At 33.2% G+C, this 16,199-nt stretch overlaps 1 protein-coding gene across 1 annotated transcript; it reads left to right on the forward strand.

The window, feature by feature from the left end:
• Positions 1-13,131: 13,131 nt before the first annotated feature.
• Positions 13,132-14,920, forward strand: LOC147555724 (tryptophan decarboxylase TDC2-like). The gene has a single exon (XM_086664087.1). The coding sequence runs from the start codon at positions 13,319-13,321 to the stop codon at positions 14,837-14,839; it is 1,521 nt and encodes a 506-aa protein (XP_086520213.1). The 5' UTR covers positions 13,132-13,318; the 3' UTR covers positions 14,840-14,920.
• Positions 14,921-16,199: the final 1,279 nt, after the last annotated feature.

Genomic DNA, 16,199 nt, shown 5'->3' on the forward strand with positions numbered 1-16,199 from the left:
AATCCCAACTGGATCTGCCCTAAATAAATTCTGAAAATACTGAATGAATTCCTCTGAAATTTTGTCCATATCTCTTGAGATTTCACCATTTGCAATGGTAATCTGGTGTATTTTATTCTTTTGACGCCTGGTTGACATTGCCACATGAAAGGCTTTGGTATTTCTGTCCCCATTTTGAACCCATTTGGTTCTTGCTCTTTGTTCTGCTTTGGTACGGATAAGTTCTTCCAAGAAAATGATTTCCTCCTGTAATCTACTTTCTACTTTCAGCGTATCTTCTGTTGTAGTGATTGATTGAATATTTTGGAGTCGTTTTTGTAGACTGCTTAATCGATTATGTAGGACTCCAAAAGCTCTTTTGCTTCATTTTTGTATTGAGTCTTTGACCTGATTAGTTTTTTCCAGAAAGGTGCCCGTCGACATCGCCCATTTATCTGCAAAGATATTATTATATTGATCATGACGAGTCCAAAATATTTCGAATTTCGCTATAGTTTTGACTGGTTGTCCTTCCACCCTAAGTTTAAGGAGAATGGGTGAATGATCGCTATTATAGCGAGACAAATGGAAAACACCAGAATCTGGAAATTTCATAAGCCAAATGGGGCCGCAAAGGGCTCTGTCCAATCTTTCCTTCGTAAGATGGAGTATAGCTTTATTATTGGTCCAAGTATAAGCCGGACCATTGAAACCGAGGTCAATCAAGTTTGCATCTTGAATAAATTGCTGAAAATTATTCATAAATGGGATGTTAGAATTACCACCCCATTTTTCATTGGGATTACAGAGAGCATTTAGATCTCCCAGACAGCAGTATGAATTATTAGTACTACGAATACGACTAAGTAAATTATTCCAAAAAGTCGACCTATGTTGAACATTGGGGGACCATAAATGCAGAAAATGTCCCACCGATCATCCAAAGAGGTAGTAATAATGGCATGGATTAAATTATGGGACGAAAAGTGAATATCTAATTTAATATCGTCTGACCAGTGGAGCATCAAACCCCCCACTACGACCAAGAGAGGGAACAAACATATAATGAGAAAGATTAAAATGCTGAAAACAAGCAAGAGGGATATAATTAACAATCTTCGATTCAGAGAGAAAAACCAATGAAGGTTTAATGGCTCCCAGGAACTGCTTCAAAGTCTCTTTTGTCGGGGTGTTCCCAAGCCCACGACAATTCCACGCAAAGATCTTCATGGAGAATTCGGCATTTGGGTTGCCGGCACCCTTTCTTTTTCTAACACGATTTGATGAGGAGTTCTTTTATAGTACTTCAATGAACGTCCTTCAGAAAGTTGCATTTCCGTTTCCATACAATCATCAGTCGAATTTGAACCTACTGCAATTCCTGATCTTGAGTTTTCCCCTTGGTACAATCTATTAGAGTATAATCCTGTGGCTGCATAAGACAAATCAATCCCCCTTTTTCTGGTTTTGCATAAGTTAGACAATAAATCACCAAAATTGGATTTAATCGAGAAATCAGTATTAAGACCGGATTCATTGGAATCAGCATTGTCTTGACCAAAAGAGTCTATTTCTTTTAATTTGTTTCTAGTATTATAGGGAACCTTGTACTCCTCACTATAGTTCGGTGTCATGGCTTTTAATACCTTAACCCTTTGTTCATCCGAAAGATTTTGTTTGAGAAGATCATTAAAAGCCATCATAGTTGGGCAAAATTTAATCGTGTGGCCTGTAAAACCACATGAAATGCAAAACCTAGGCAACTTTTCAATACGGATCTGGACAGCCACCATCTTATAATTAGTTAGTTTAAGATAAACAATAGCAGGAAACTTGCTTGTCAGACTTAGTTCTATTAGAACTCGTCCAAACAAACTCCATTTCTTAGCCTCCTCCATAGTAGTAGGGATATAATTCCCTAAGGGGGCAGCCAATCTATTTACGGTTTCCGAAGTTAATGTAGTAGGAGGTATTCCGTGCATTTGCACCCAAAACCAAGCAGATTCAAACTTATGGTCTGCCGGTAAAACATCTGGGAGACATCTTTGTAGAACGATAAGTTCATCCTGTATGACCCATGGAGCACTCTCCATAGCAAGGTCCAACTCTGTGCCTGTAGCAAACTTAATGAGATAAACATTATCTTTGACTTCCGCCAAATGAAATTTGTGAGGTCCATGTATAACCCGAGATAGACGAGATAAAGCTTGAAGAATATCAACCAGTTTAGTACTTTGAAACCAAACTACTCCTTGCTTTTCAATATCTGTTGCCTGGGATTGTATATCTTCCCCATCAACCGTGATCGGTGGTTGTTCATCGGTAGTCAAGGCTGCGAATTGTTCCAGGAACGTTGCACTTGGTTCTCCCATTTTAAACGAGAAGTGATGAATAGTAACACAAACAGAATACTATGACTGATCTCCTAAAGAGCGACTGGTGATGGAATTATAGGTTGAAAACAACCTAAATTCGAGAATATAGACAACAATTAGAGAGAATAACTCCCAAAAACCGTTTGATTTTAAAATTCAAACTGAAAAAGCAATCGATAACTACTAAAGTAATCGTTTCTCCACCCAAAATGGTGGCTAACTGCCGGAACTAATATAAACTCCGCCCGAGAGCAAAAATCATAAAATGATTGAAATACGATTTTCTCATATGAATTCCATCCACCAGAAATACTTGAGAGAGAAAGTGGAGATCAAAGATAAACCCTAGTATTGGTTGGTGACTTTACTTGCTGCTCGGCTCCTCCTCGCTGTTGTCGATTTGAGAAGTCGAAACTCTCTCCCTTTCTTGCCCAATCCCCAAATTAGAGAGTCCTCTTATTAACATATAATTCGTACACATTTATTTTTATATACTTGAACACTAATTATATATATTTTCGTAACCTAATTAGTTAAGAGCATTGATATGACATACATGGAATCATTAGTTTGAATGACACTTATTTTTTTAATAAGTTACTTATAACTAATTTTGGTAAACCTCTTAATAATGTTCGACAATTCGCCATTGGTGATGGTATTTGTTGTGTTTACTATTTAGTATAATCAAATGTGTCTTCGCATAGGAAATTTTCTGGGTCCGCCACTTGTCTCGAACCATGTTCAATTATAACTAGTTAGTTAACAAACTGAGCTTATAGATTTTCACAAAAGAATAGGTTATTCAAAGTTGAAGATTTCCATAGATAGGCCAACTTTGAGAGGTTGGATCAAGAACCCATCCAAAAAAAGTACGGGAATTTCTATACCGGCATAGAGTATGTGGTTACTTCAAACTCAACCCTTACCCAAAGCATGAGCTTTTCCATAGAAACAAGTCGAAAGGCTATCCAATCATAAACCTAAACAAATTCAACAATTTGACTTTTTGCTTAAATAAAAGAATGTCTAAGTTGATATCCAACAACAAAATCTAGAATTAGCAACGAGAAAAATCTTCTATAGTTTTCTCACCAAAATATTAATTTCCAAATAATGTGGCGAACAATCAATTCTCCTTCTCAATTTAACATTTTTTAAAATAATACTTTGTCTATACGGAGTCATCAATCATCTTCTCACCTGTAATCTGTCTTTCAACTCCAACTTGTTCTCTTATCAAATTGGTCCAACCTTCTCATCCGTTTACATTTAAAACTTAAGAAAAAAAATGTTTTATTTGTCAGTATTCAATTTGATGGATGAATTTTTTTTTTTACTACAAGAAAATGATTAATGTGATAACCAACATTCATATGCTGGTTGAGAAGGCAATGACGAAACTTCCTATTTAATTCCTAATCATCAATGCTACAAAAGTTTTTGGCACATGCTTTAGACGTATTTATCACACATATTATTTTTGCATTTATCAAACGAAAAAGACAGCCATTTTCTAAATTAAATTTCCTTTTGTGGTAACAATTTCTTTTTTGTCCATTGGTGGAGGGAATTTATCTTCTAGTACTAAGAGGGTCTCAAAATGTCAAAGAGTTGTACTTGACTATAGAAAAGTTACGGATTAATAGTTTCCACATTATTATTTTTTTGTTGAAAAGTTCCCACTTTTGTTTTCCAAAAATATTTTAACAACGAGGGGCATGGCCACCAAGGGGTATGTGGTGGCACGCGCCTCCACAAGCTCCGAGTGACCTAACCTTAATATTACACCAAAGGCAGTTCATAATTTTCTTCTTTCTTTTGTTGAAAGCACCTACAAATTTTTTTTTGTTGCAACCACTTCATAGTTATTAGAGGCAGATCAACTTTCATGTGTACCCATCATTAGTGTTAAGCAATTAGAACTTAAATCTAATCTAAGCCTACCTAAATATAATCTCGTCTTCATTAGTGAAACTATATAGCACGCGTATTTTTATAGAACGTTTACCTTTTATAAATGCAACTAAAATATTATCAAAATAAAACGTGAATTTTGTTAGACTAAAACCGCAATCGTAGGTAGTCAGTCGCCTTAATAAGAAAACAAGAGAAAAAAAAATCTTATTCTTTGGACTTTAATGTTGTTCAGCTCTTAAAATGTTGATCAAATGTAAATTATGTCAACTAAAAAATAAGTATTATTTTTTTCCTCCCCTTATCTTTATATTTCTATTTGAAATTGTGTAATTCGTTCGTTTCAAAATTTAAAATTAAACTAATTTTAACATATAAGTCAGAACATAATAAATAGTAATTTAGTTAGGAATAAAAAGCAAAATTCAAACCTAACTAAATTTTGAAAATGACGATTTTCTTTCATTTTCATAATTTTTGAAGGTCGGTTGAAGGATATCAATGAATGGAGGTTCATTTTCTTCGAACTAACATTGTAAATTATTTTTTATTTTATTTGAACAATCCTAAAGTATATATATATATATATTATATATATATATATATATATATATTTCTTTCATTTTCATAATTTTTGAAGGTCGGTTGAAGGATATCAATGAATGGAGGTTCATTTTCTTCGAACTAACATTGTAAATTATTTTTTATTTTATTTGAACAATCCTAAAGTATAAAAAATAAAAAATTATGAAAATGAAAATGAACCTCCATTCAAAATTATGAAAATGAACCTCCATTCAAAAAATTATAAAAAATAAAAAATTATGAAAATAAAAAATTAGTTCGAAGAAAATGAACCTCCATTCATTGATATCCTTCAACCGACCTTCAAAAATTATGAAAATGAAAGAAAATAGTCATTTTTAAAATTTTGTTAGGTTTGAATTTTGCTTTTTATTCCTAACTAAATTACTATTTATTGTGTAATCCTTACAATATAAGTCTTCGTACAACTGAAATAGACTGACAAAGAGCAAGTCAATGAAGTCTTATTAATAACCTTTAGCTTATAGAGTTCTAAATGTGAGCTCCCTATTGAATGGTTGTATTCTTTAAGTATACGTCAATTAAGTAATTTGAGGTTGAGGATGACTAAATTACTATTTATTGTGTAATCCTTACAATATAAGTCTTCGTACAACTGAAATAGACTGACAAAGAGCAAGTCAATGAAGTCTTATTAATAACCTTTAGCTTATAGAGTACTGAATGTGAGCTCCCTATTGAATGGTTGTATTATTTAAGTATACGTCAATTAAGTAATTTGAGGTTGAGGATGACTTTGCTTCCTATTTGGGGTTATTTCCCTAATGGCCTCCAACTTTGTGACCAGCTTCCCGCTTGGCCCCCTACTTTACGAGAAATACTCATATGGTCCCCTTCCGTTATAACACCGTCACTCTTTCTCCTCCATCATGTTTTCTCTCTCTGCCAACTCACGCCACATCATCTGTTACGCCACCTCATCACCTTCTCCGCACGGAGATCGCCGGCCGACCAAATTTCCGGCCGGCGACCTTCAAACTAAAAAAAAAAAAAAAAAAATTTCTCTCTTCCTCTCTCTCTAAAATTACTCCGGCGAAGGGAGACCTTCGCCGGAGTGGTCTGTTTTTCAAGAACAGACCGTGATCTGTTCATGACAGTGTAGTCTTCAAACCTAATTAAATTTCGGAAAGTGTGGATAAAATTTCTTTAAAAATTTGGGGAAATAACCCTTCTATTTATCCTCTTATTTTAGAAGTTCATGACGGTGTAGTCTTCAAACCTAATTAAATTTCGGAAAGTGTGGATAAAATTTCTTTAAAAATTTGGGTTTTAATTAAAAAAGATCAGTCAATTTTCTAGCCTTCAGTTCTCTGAGTAATTTTTAATTTGCAATACCTTGCGACAGATTTGTACGTCTTGTGACAGTTCTACAACGCTTTGCGACAGCTTTGTAACGTCTTCCGACAGTTTTGGAGCGTCTTGCAACAACTTTGCAATCGCTTTGCAACGCCTTACAACAACTTTACAAAAAATATTGAGTTTTTAACCAAACAAAATACAAATATTTGTGTTTTTAACCAGAAAATACAAATTTGGGTTCTTAAAAAAATATATATATAACTTGTCTTAACCAAACAAAATACAAATATTTGTGTTTTTAACAAGAAAATACAAATTTGGGCTCTTAAAAAAAATATATATAACTTGTCTTTTTAACAAAAAAAAGTTTAAAATTGGGTCTTCAGCTCAATTTTCTGTTAAATTTTTATGTTTCGAAATGATTAGGTTATAAATCTTTCCCCGATGCAAGATAATTACTAAAATATCTATATAATAAAGCAGAAGGCAAAAGCACTGACAAGGACAAACATCTTTTTTAAATAAAGGATATTGGACGGTAGATTGTGAAACACGTTTAAATTGCGCTTTTCTTCAAATGCCTAGGCTACTTATATGGGAATATATTATATTTAGATGAGAAATAGTAGGGAACAAGAAAGACTAGACAAAGTCTTGAAGTATATTATGTGTTGCTTATTGTGATTTGTGCTTTAGTAGATCAAAATCATTGGAAACATGAATCATAGAAAATCATCTAAATTTTTTGTGTAGAATCTACCTTATTTTTTTGTTCCCTAACATTTTTCTATTTATATCTCTCATACTCCTATTTATATTTCTCGTACTGTTTAATGATCTAGTATTAGAAATTACTCTTTTATAATAACAATCAATCTTTCCACGTACCATTATAAAGATAAATGGGTCTTCTTTTAAATGTCGAAGTTTTAGGCTCATTTTTCTGGAGGCGATCATTTGTGTGGAGGGTCATCCTAATAGTGAAGGGTTAGCAATAATTAGACTGCTCTCTCGGTATTTCTAACAAGAGACTTTAGACTTCTCGTCAACTTCATAAATAGCCTCCACTGATGATGTAGATGCAGCGAAAATTAAGAATAAAATAAACTAATACGAAGAACGATAAAAATAATTGAAAATAACTGTAAATACTTTAACTTCGATTGATTTGTCTCTTCAAGATCTAAATAATTTAGACAGACTTGACCTCCTTTTATAAGAATTAAGACTCTTCTAGACAGACTCAAACTAGGATTCCTAAAGTATCAAAATACTTAAACATAGCAACTTCCTAAACCTAGACTCAATAGGAATCTGACTAAACTTGGACTCTTACTAATAATCCTAATGGGCTCGGTCGAGTGGCCTACTTAGATGATCCGTCCGTGAGGCCCATTAATGGGGTCGTCCGGCCCGGCCTTATCTGCATCAATAGATGTTTAGTTAGAGCATATTACGGGTCAAAATTTTGATTGGAAGTTGGAACCCTTCTCTTTTTCTTCTGCAATATATTATAAAATTTAGTTCCTAGTTTGTAGATAGATCCCTCTCTTGGTTACGATGCCCAATCATATGCATCTAGCCGATGAGTTCACGAAGATGGCTCTGTTATTTTTTGTATCGTATTGAAATAAATGGGTGATTATTGTTGTTGATGAGGATGATTATAAAGTTAAAGTGATTGATTTTACATTTTTGAAAAGGAGTAATATTGATGGCATCTGACATACGCAAGGGTATTTTCGGAAGAAAAGTATGGACCCTCACAAAAACTTGATGGAGAATGGAGGTCAATTTTGAATTTTTGAAAATAAGAGGCCAAAAGGAAAGCTAACTTGTCACAAAATTATGGGGCCAAATAGAAAATAACCCAAGAAAATTTTAAGAAACATGTCAAAATTTTGCATGTTGACATAACTATAGGCAACTTTTTCTCTTGCCGTGCCTAACTTGTAAAAGAGTTCTAAATAAACTTTGTTTTAGACCTAAAGTTCTAAATGACCTCTGTGTTTTAGAGCTCATGAGGAACTAAAAGTCCTATAAATCCCATTCTCGAAGTTCAACTTAATACCGGTCAATTGTTTCTAGATAATTGTTTGTAACTTAATATAATTCATTTTTGCATACTGCAGTAGTAATATAGCAAGAGAAACTCAACATGCAACCAATGCCGACATAAATACATAATCTCAAGCCAGACATAAAATTGTACAAGTAGTTGTAGGCTTGTAGTCTAACTGATTATTTGTAAATTAAACTTAATAAAACTTCTATATGCATAGTTATAAAAATCTATAAATATTTTTTCATACATAACCGTTCAATCGAATCATTAAGTGAGAGATTAGATTAGATTGCACCGAGATCATCAAGATATTGAAATCCAATAGTCTGTGAAGATCTAGGTTGGCCGTTGGCCTGTAATGTGTATGTTTATAGACACAAAATAGACCATAGTGAATTTATGAAATCACAAGTGCTAGAGAAATACCATGATTCTTATGATTAAAGGTTAAAAGAGTTGTACTTTGAAGGGGACTCACTCACTCTTTAAGTCAATGTGATGCTTTTTTTTTTTCCAAATATAAACAATAAGTTGCATTGATGAATCAAAACTAACAACCAACATATATATAAATACTAGTATTTCAAGAAGAAGACATTAATTTATAAATTTAACAGATTTTAATGAGGTGATGACATAGCAACCACACATGCCCAAAACCCCTATCTTAAAATATCATTATCTAACACCCCAACCACTTAAATGCTCCTTCCTACCATCATTAACTACTTTTCTTAGGGGGGGTAGTGGATCAAGACATTGGGGGACATTTTCATGTCCCCCAATGTCCGTGTTATTCGTTGGGAACATTTGAAATGTCCCCAAATGTCCGTGTTATTGGTTGGAGACATTTTAAATGTCCCGAAATGTCTGCGTTATTGGTTCGGGACATTTCAAATGTCCCGAAATGTCTCCAAATGTCCGTGTTATTGGTTGGAGACATTTCAAATGTCCCGAAATGTCCGTGTTATTGGTTGGGGACATTTTAAATGTCTCCAAATGTCCGTGTTATTCGTTTGGGACACGAATTTGGGGACATTTCAAGACAAATTAGTTTTGGGGACATTTGGAGACATTTTAGTGTAAATTTGGAGAGCTTTTGGAGATAAAATGTCTCTCAAAATATGGAAGACATTTGAGGAAACTTGGGGACATTTCAGTGAGGAAGAAAATAAAAATAATTATTATTATCAAATTAGATTAAATAATATATAATAAATAATATATAAAATATTATCATATTATTAAATTATACTATTATTATATTATTATCTTATTATTATATTACTATATTATATTATTATTATATTCTCTTATTATATTATTGTATTATTATATAGTATTATATTATAATATTATTATTCTATTATAGTAATAATGATATTATTATCATATTACTATATTGTGCTATTATTATATTATTATATTATTATAATATTACTTTATTATTATATTACTATATTTTATTATTATAGTAATATAATATTATTATATTATATTTTATTATTATATTAATATTTTATTATATTATATTTTATTATCATATTATATTATATTATATTATATTATATTGTATTATTATATTATTATATTATTATATTATTATTATATTATTATTATATTATGTTATTTTATTATTATATTATGTTATTTTATTTTATTATATTATTATTATATTAATGTCCACAGATATCTACAGATGTCTATCAATGTCCACAGATATCTACGGATGTCTACGAAAGTCTACGAAAGTCAAAAAATATATTTCAGATTAGTGGTACAAATATATCATTTCATATGATTATATAATAATGATAATATTAAAATAATAATAAATGTCCAATTGTCCATCAATGTCCTCAGATATCCACGGTTGTCTACAAAAGTCTAAAAATATATTTTTGAAATATGAGTAAAAATATATTATTTCATAATTCATATGGTTAAACAATAATAATAAAATTAAAATAATTGTCTACCAACTGTCCTTCAATGTCCTCGGATATCCACAGATGTCCACAAATATCGAAAAATATATTTTTGAAATATGAGTACAAATATATTATTTCATATGGTTAGACAATATAAATGTCTACCAATTGTCCTTCAATGACGAGATAATAATAATAATAATAATAATAATAATAATAATAATAATAATAATAATAATAATAAAAATAAAGATAATAATAATAACAATAATAGTAATAATAATAATAATAATAATAATAATAATAATAATAATAATAATAATAATAATAATAATAATAATGATAATAATGATAATAATAATAATAATGTCCACTACACATTTGGTCCATGGATTCAGTATGTTGAAATGTCCCCGGAACATTTTGTCCGTGAACCAAATGTCTTGAAATGTCTCTTAAGACATTTTGTCTATGAATCAAATGTCTTGAAATGTCTACAAAGACATTTTGTCTACGAATCAAATGTCTTGAAATGTCTATAAAGACATTTTGTCTACAGACAAATGTCCCGAAATGTCTTGAAATGTCCACGGAACATTTTGTCTCTGATTGTCCCCTAATGTCCCCCAATGTCTTGATCCACTACCCCCCCCTTACTTCCCCTTAATTACTCATAATCTTCACATGTAACTAGTCTCCTCCTAATTATTGAAGTTTTTTTTAGGTCTAACTCTTTATTAAATATGTAGTCAAATTCTGTTGAAATATCTTTCTATATATTAAGATATTCCGTATAATAGATATTAGGAAATATCAAATATTAGAAACTAGTAAGAATTAGGAACTAGTAAATATAATAGTATAAACTATTAAGAAACTAGTAAAATATTAGAAACTAGTAAAGTTAGAAACTAGTAGTATTATAACTTTATAAATAGAGTCTTATATTTCTTTTGTAATCCATCAAGGAATAAAATAATTTCTTTGATCAATTTCAACTTGGTACCAGAGCCAAAAGTCTTAAATTTGTGTTTGGGAATTTATATTGATTGAAAGAGAAGAGTCTTTCATCTTCATCTTGTTTTTCCGGTTTAGCTAAAGTGAAGGGCAACTGATGCTTCCGCAATAATGACTCTCAATAAGGCAAATTCAAATTTTGCTAAAGTTGTTGGTCAATCTGACAAAATTACTTATAAGTGTACACACTGCAACAAAATTGGTCATACCAAAAGTCATTGTTATGAACTACTAGGCTATCCAGAATGGTGAGATCATAATCGAAAGAAAAACTCTAAGAAGACCCTTGTAGATCCAACTGTTAAGCAAGCTTCATCGACGATAGCCACTACAGGTAATGTAGGCAAGACTTTAAATATGTCTACACAATTTTCGAATAGTACTTGGATAATTGATTCTGGTGCTATAGATCATATGACTTTTGATTCTAGACAGGTCTCAACCATAAACGAATCTTCACATAAATATGTCTCTACTGCCAATGGCACCTCAGCCCCTGTTGTAGGGGAAGGACCTATAACTCTAACGAACACATTGAACTTAGACTCTGTTTTGGTTGTCCCATCTTTAGATCATAATTTATTATCAGTGTCTCAAATAACCACCACTCTATTTTGTGTTGTCATCTTTTGGCCTGAATTTTGTGTCTTTAAGGACATTCGGACAAGGCAAACAATTGCGTCAGGCATTAATAGTGAACAATTCTGAAATAAAAAATAAAGATGAAATATGGTTATGGCATCGCCGTCTGGGGCACGCCTCCTTTGGTTACCTTAAGAAGTTATTTCCATCGCTATTTATTAAATGCGATGTTTCAAGTTTTCAATGTGATGTTTGTGCACTTGCAAAAAGTCATCGTGCATCAATTCCGTTAAATTTAAATAAAAGTCCAACTCCTTTTATGATCTTACATTCCGATGTCTGGGGTCCATCTAAGGTTCCTACTTTGGGTGGGGCTCGGTGGTTTGTTACCTTTATTGATGATTGTACTAGGATGACTTGGGTGTGTTTGATGAAATCTAAAAGTGAGGTAAAGTTATTATTTCAGAAGGTTCATAAACTGTTTAGTACTTAGTACAACGCAAATGTTCAGATACTTCGTAGTAACAACGGAGGAGAGTATATGGATCATGAACTTCGAACTTATTTGGTTTCTCATGGTATTGTTCATCAAACTACTTTCCCAAATACCCCTCAACAAAATGGGGTCGCTGAAAGAAAGAATCGTCACTTGTTAGAAGTTATCAGGGCTATGTTGATCGAAGCACATATGTCATTATCTTATTGGGGAGAAGCACTTCTTGCTGCAACCTATTTAATTAATAGAGTACCATCTAGTACTATTGATTTTAAGACTCCTTTTCAAGCTTTATCGGAAGCTATAACTTCTCCGACAGTTTCAAATTTACCTCCCCGTGTCTTTGGGTGTGTAGCATTTGTTCATCTTCATGAGCACCAACGTACAAAATTAACTCCAAGGGCATTAAGATGTGTATTTGTAGGGTACGGTGCAAATCAGAAAGGGTACAGATGTTATCATCCTCCAACTAAACGAATGTTTGTTACATCGGATGTTATCTTTCATGAAGATTCTAAGTATTTTTCACCTGAGTCTGAACTTCAGGGGGAGAAAACTAAGCAGGAAGTTCATTCATCAATGATGAACACAAGAGAGAACACACAATCAGTTTCCTGATTGTGTTCAAATAGGGTGACGGTGATCGGACAGGATTTAGAAAGAAAAAATTAAACACTTTTCCTCTTTTTACATGTGGCCCTGGGACTAATTAGGGAGAGTTGGATATATATGAGACTGTATTAAACCTATAGTCAAATCCATCAACAATGAGTTGAGATAACTCCCTATTTCATTCTTAATTACTAGATAACCCTATATCATTAATAATTATATATAGATCACTCCCTATATATACATGAAAATATACACACAACCCTCTCTCATTAATACTATTCTCATCTTCTCTTTCTCCCTCTACACCTGATCTCTTTCTCTCTCTCTCTCCCTTTATGTTTGTAGAGCTTTGTCCCATCCTTTCAGCTTTCCTCCAATACTAGAACAACAGAACAGAAAACAAAAACCCCACTTTTTTTGTCTCCATATTTAACAAATGGGAAGCATAGATAATACAAACTTCTCTGAATCACCCATACTCAATGAATTCAGACCCTTAGATCTTGAAGAATTCCGTAAACAAGCTTATCAAACCATTGATTTTATACTTGATTATTACAAGAATATAGAAAAATACCCAGTTCTTAGTCAAGTTGAACCAGGTTATCTATTGAACCAATTACCTAAAACTGCACCAAATAAACCAGAACCATTTGAAAACATATTGAAAGATATCAAGAAAGATATTATTCCGGGTATGACAAATTGGTTAAGCCCTAATTTTTTTAGTTTCTTTCCTGCAACTGTTAGTAATGCTGCTTTTATGGGAGAAATGCTTTCTACTTGTTTTAATTCAGTAGGGTTTAATTGGCTTGCTTCTCCGGCAGCTACCGAACTCGAAATGGTTGTTATGGATTGGTTCGGTTCTATGCTTAAACTTCCTAAATCTTTTCTGTTTTCTGGTTCGGGTGGTGGTGTTATTCAAGGAACCAGTAGTGAAGCCATTTTATGTACTATCGTCGCAGCAAGAGATCGGGCTCTATATCGGATCGGTGAGGGTAAAATCGGAAAGTTAATCGTTTATTGTTCTGATCAAACTCATTCTACCTTTGTTAAAGCTTGTAAAATTGCTGGTATTTTGCCATGTAATATTAGATCGTTACCCACAACGAGTCAGACCGATTTCTCACTCTCTCCTGAACTTGTTAAATCAATGATTGAAGCTGACGTGGAGGCTGGGTTGACTCCGATTTATCTTTGTTTGACTGTTGGAACGACTTCATCCAATGCGGTTGATCCAATTGATACGATTGCTGACGTGGCAAGTCATTTTGGGGTTTGGATCCACGTGGATGCTGCTTATGCTGGAAGTGCTTGTATATGTCCTGAGTTTCGTCATTACTTGGATGGAATCGAACGAGTTGACTCGTTGAGTTTGAGTCCTCATAAGTGGCTTCTTACTTACTTGGAGTGTTGTTGTTTGTGGGTTAAAGAACCGAGTTTGTTAGTTAAAGCGTTGAGTACTAACCCGGAGTACTTGAAGAATAAACCTAGTGAGTCGAACTCAGTTGTGGATTACAAAGATTGGCAGATTGGAACAGGTCGGAAATTTCGATCGTTGAGGCTCTGGCTAGTTTTACGAAGTTATGGTGTAGCTAATCTCCAAAGTCACATACGAACTGATGTTCGAATGGCTAAATCGTTTGAAGGATTTGTTAGAGCTGACCCACGGTTCGAGATAGTTGTTACGAGGCGGTTCGCTTTGGTCTGTTTTCGGTTGAAACCGTGGAACAACTGTGAACCGGGTATGATTGAGTTATTGAATCGGAAGCTACTTGACTGGGTCAACTCAACTGGAAAGGTTTACATGACTCACTCTGTTGTCGGTGATGTGTACATGTTGAGATTTGCAGTGGGAGCCACATTAACAGAAGAACGCCACGTAATCGCGGCATGGAAATTGATTAAAGAGGGAGCAGATGAATTGTTGACTAAGTCAAAGTCAAATGATGACTAAATTTCATGTTGACTTATATATTTACTTCTCAACTATCTATTATTATAGGCCATAGGGGCAGGGAGAAATTTTCACACTTCATTCATATCATATCTTGGTGATTGATGTTTTTGAACTATTTTACAAAATCGTTTTTTTTTTTATTTTTTGTTTTTGGGGGGGAAAAAGATTATTCGCTTTTCACAACCATATATACATCCATATATATGTTGGTTTGTCGAATGTATAATATTTCTGGCTTCTAGTAAATATTTCTTGTATGTTAGTAAAAGCATTGTTAATTTGTTTGTCTTTAAAATTTTACTTTTACATGTTTTTCTCTTCCCTAAGATTTATAGTAAAATGTATACTCTGAAAGTTCATAAAATAAAGAGTTAATTTCTATTTGGCCCCCTACTTTGTGACCAGCTTCCTTTATGGCCCCCTATTTTCTGTAAATTCAAATTTGACCCCCTATTTTCATGTAAATGACATAACTACCCCTCCAATTAATATATTTTTAAAATAAATTAATTAGTAAATATCTCTCTCTACCTCACTTCCACCTCACATCCCTCTCCACCACACATGTTTCTCCACCTCACCTCTTTCTTCTCCGGCGAAGGTCGTCGGACGGAAAATTTTCCGGCCGGCGACCTTCAACATAAAAAAAATATATTTTTTTTCTAAACTCTCCTCTTTCTCACTCTATAAAAGAAAAAATCCTCCCTTCTCTCTCTAAATATTCCGGCGAAGGGGTTCCCCTTCGCCGGAAAAACCAGACCTTCAAGGTCGGGTTTGAAACCAGATCTGGTATGATTTGAAACCAGATCTGGTTTGGTTTCATCAAGAAGAGAGTCTGAAGGAGAATAAACTTGAATCTTGTGCTGAAAATGCCCACCAAACTCATCACTCTTTTCTTCCTTAACTATTTGCCCTGATTCTGTAATTTCACTCAATAGTTCCTTATTATTCTCTCTTCCAACATTACTTTTCTCCCCATTTCTTATTCTTCTCTCTCTAACCAACCCATAACTCCAAACAAACATATGAAGTCCTACTAACCCCATTAAACATGCAACTAAAAACCCAACCATGGCTAATCCAATAAAAAACCCACCTATAACCCAAACTGGACTAGATATGAGTAGAAGTGGGAAGGTCATTATTAGACCTATAATGGTTGTAAAAAGTGTGAAATTCATTATTCCTAGTAGAGGTCCTACTATTGCTATACTTGCTAATGTTGCATGGAGTAAAGATGAGACTTTGACATTTGGGGAAGATGAAGATGACTTTGATGATGATGATGAGATTTCTTTGAGATGATCTGCCATTGTTTTGACTGGACCTTTATGATCTGTGATGAAAGGTCCTAGTA

Source organism: Eschscholzia californica, unplaced genomic scaffold (assembly GCF_041429995.1).
Source record: "Eschscholzia californica isolate CP2 unplaced genomic scaffold, dmEscCali1.0.p SCAF_2, whole genome shotgun sequence".
NCBI lineage: Eukaryota > Viridiplantae > Streptophyta > Magnoliopsida > Ranunculales > Papaveraceae > Eschscholzia > Eschscholzia californica.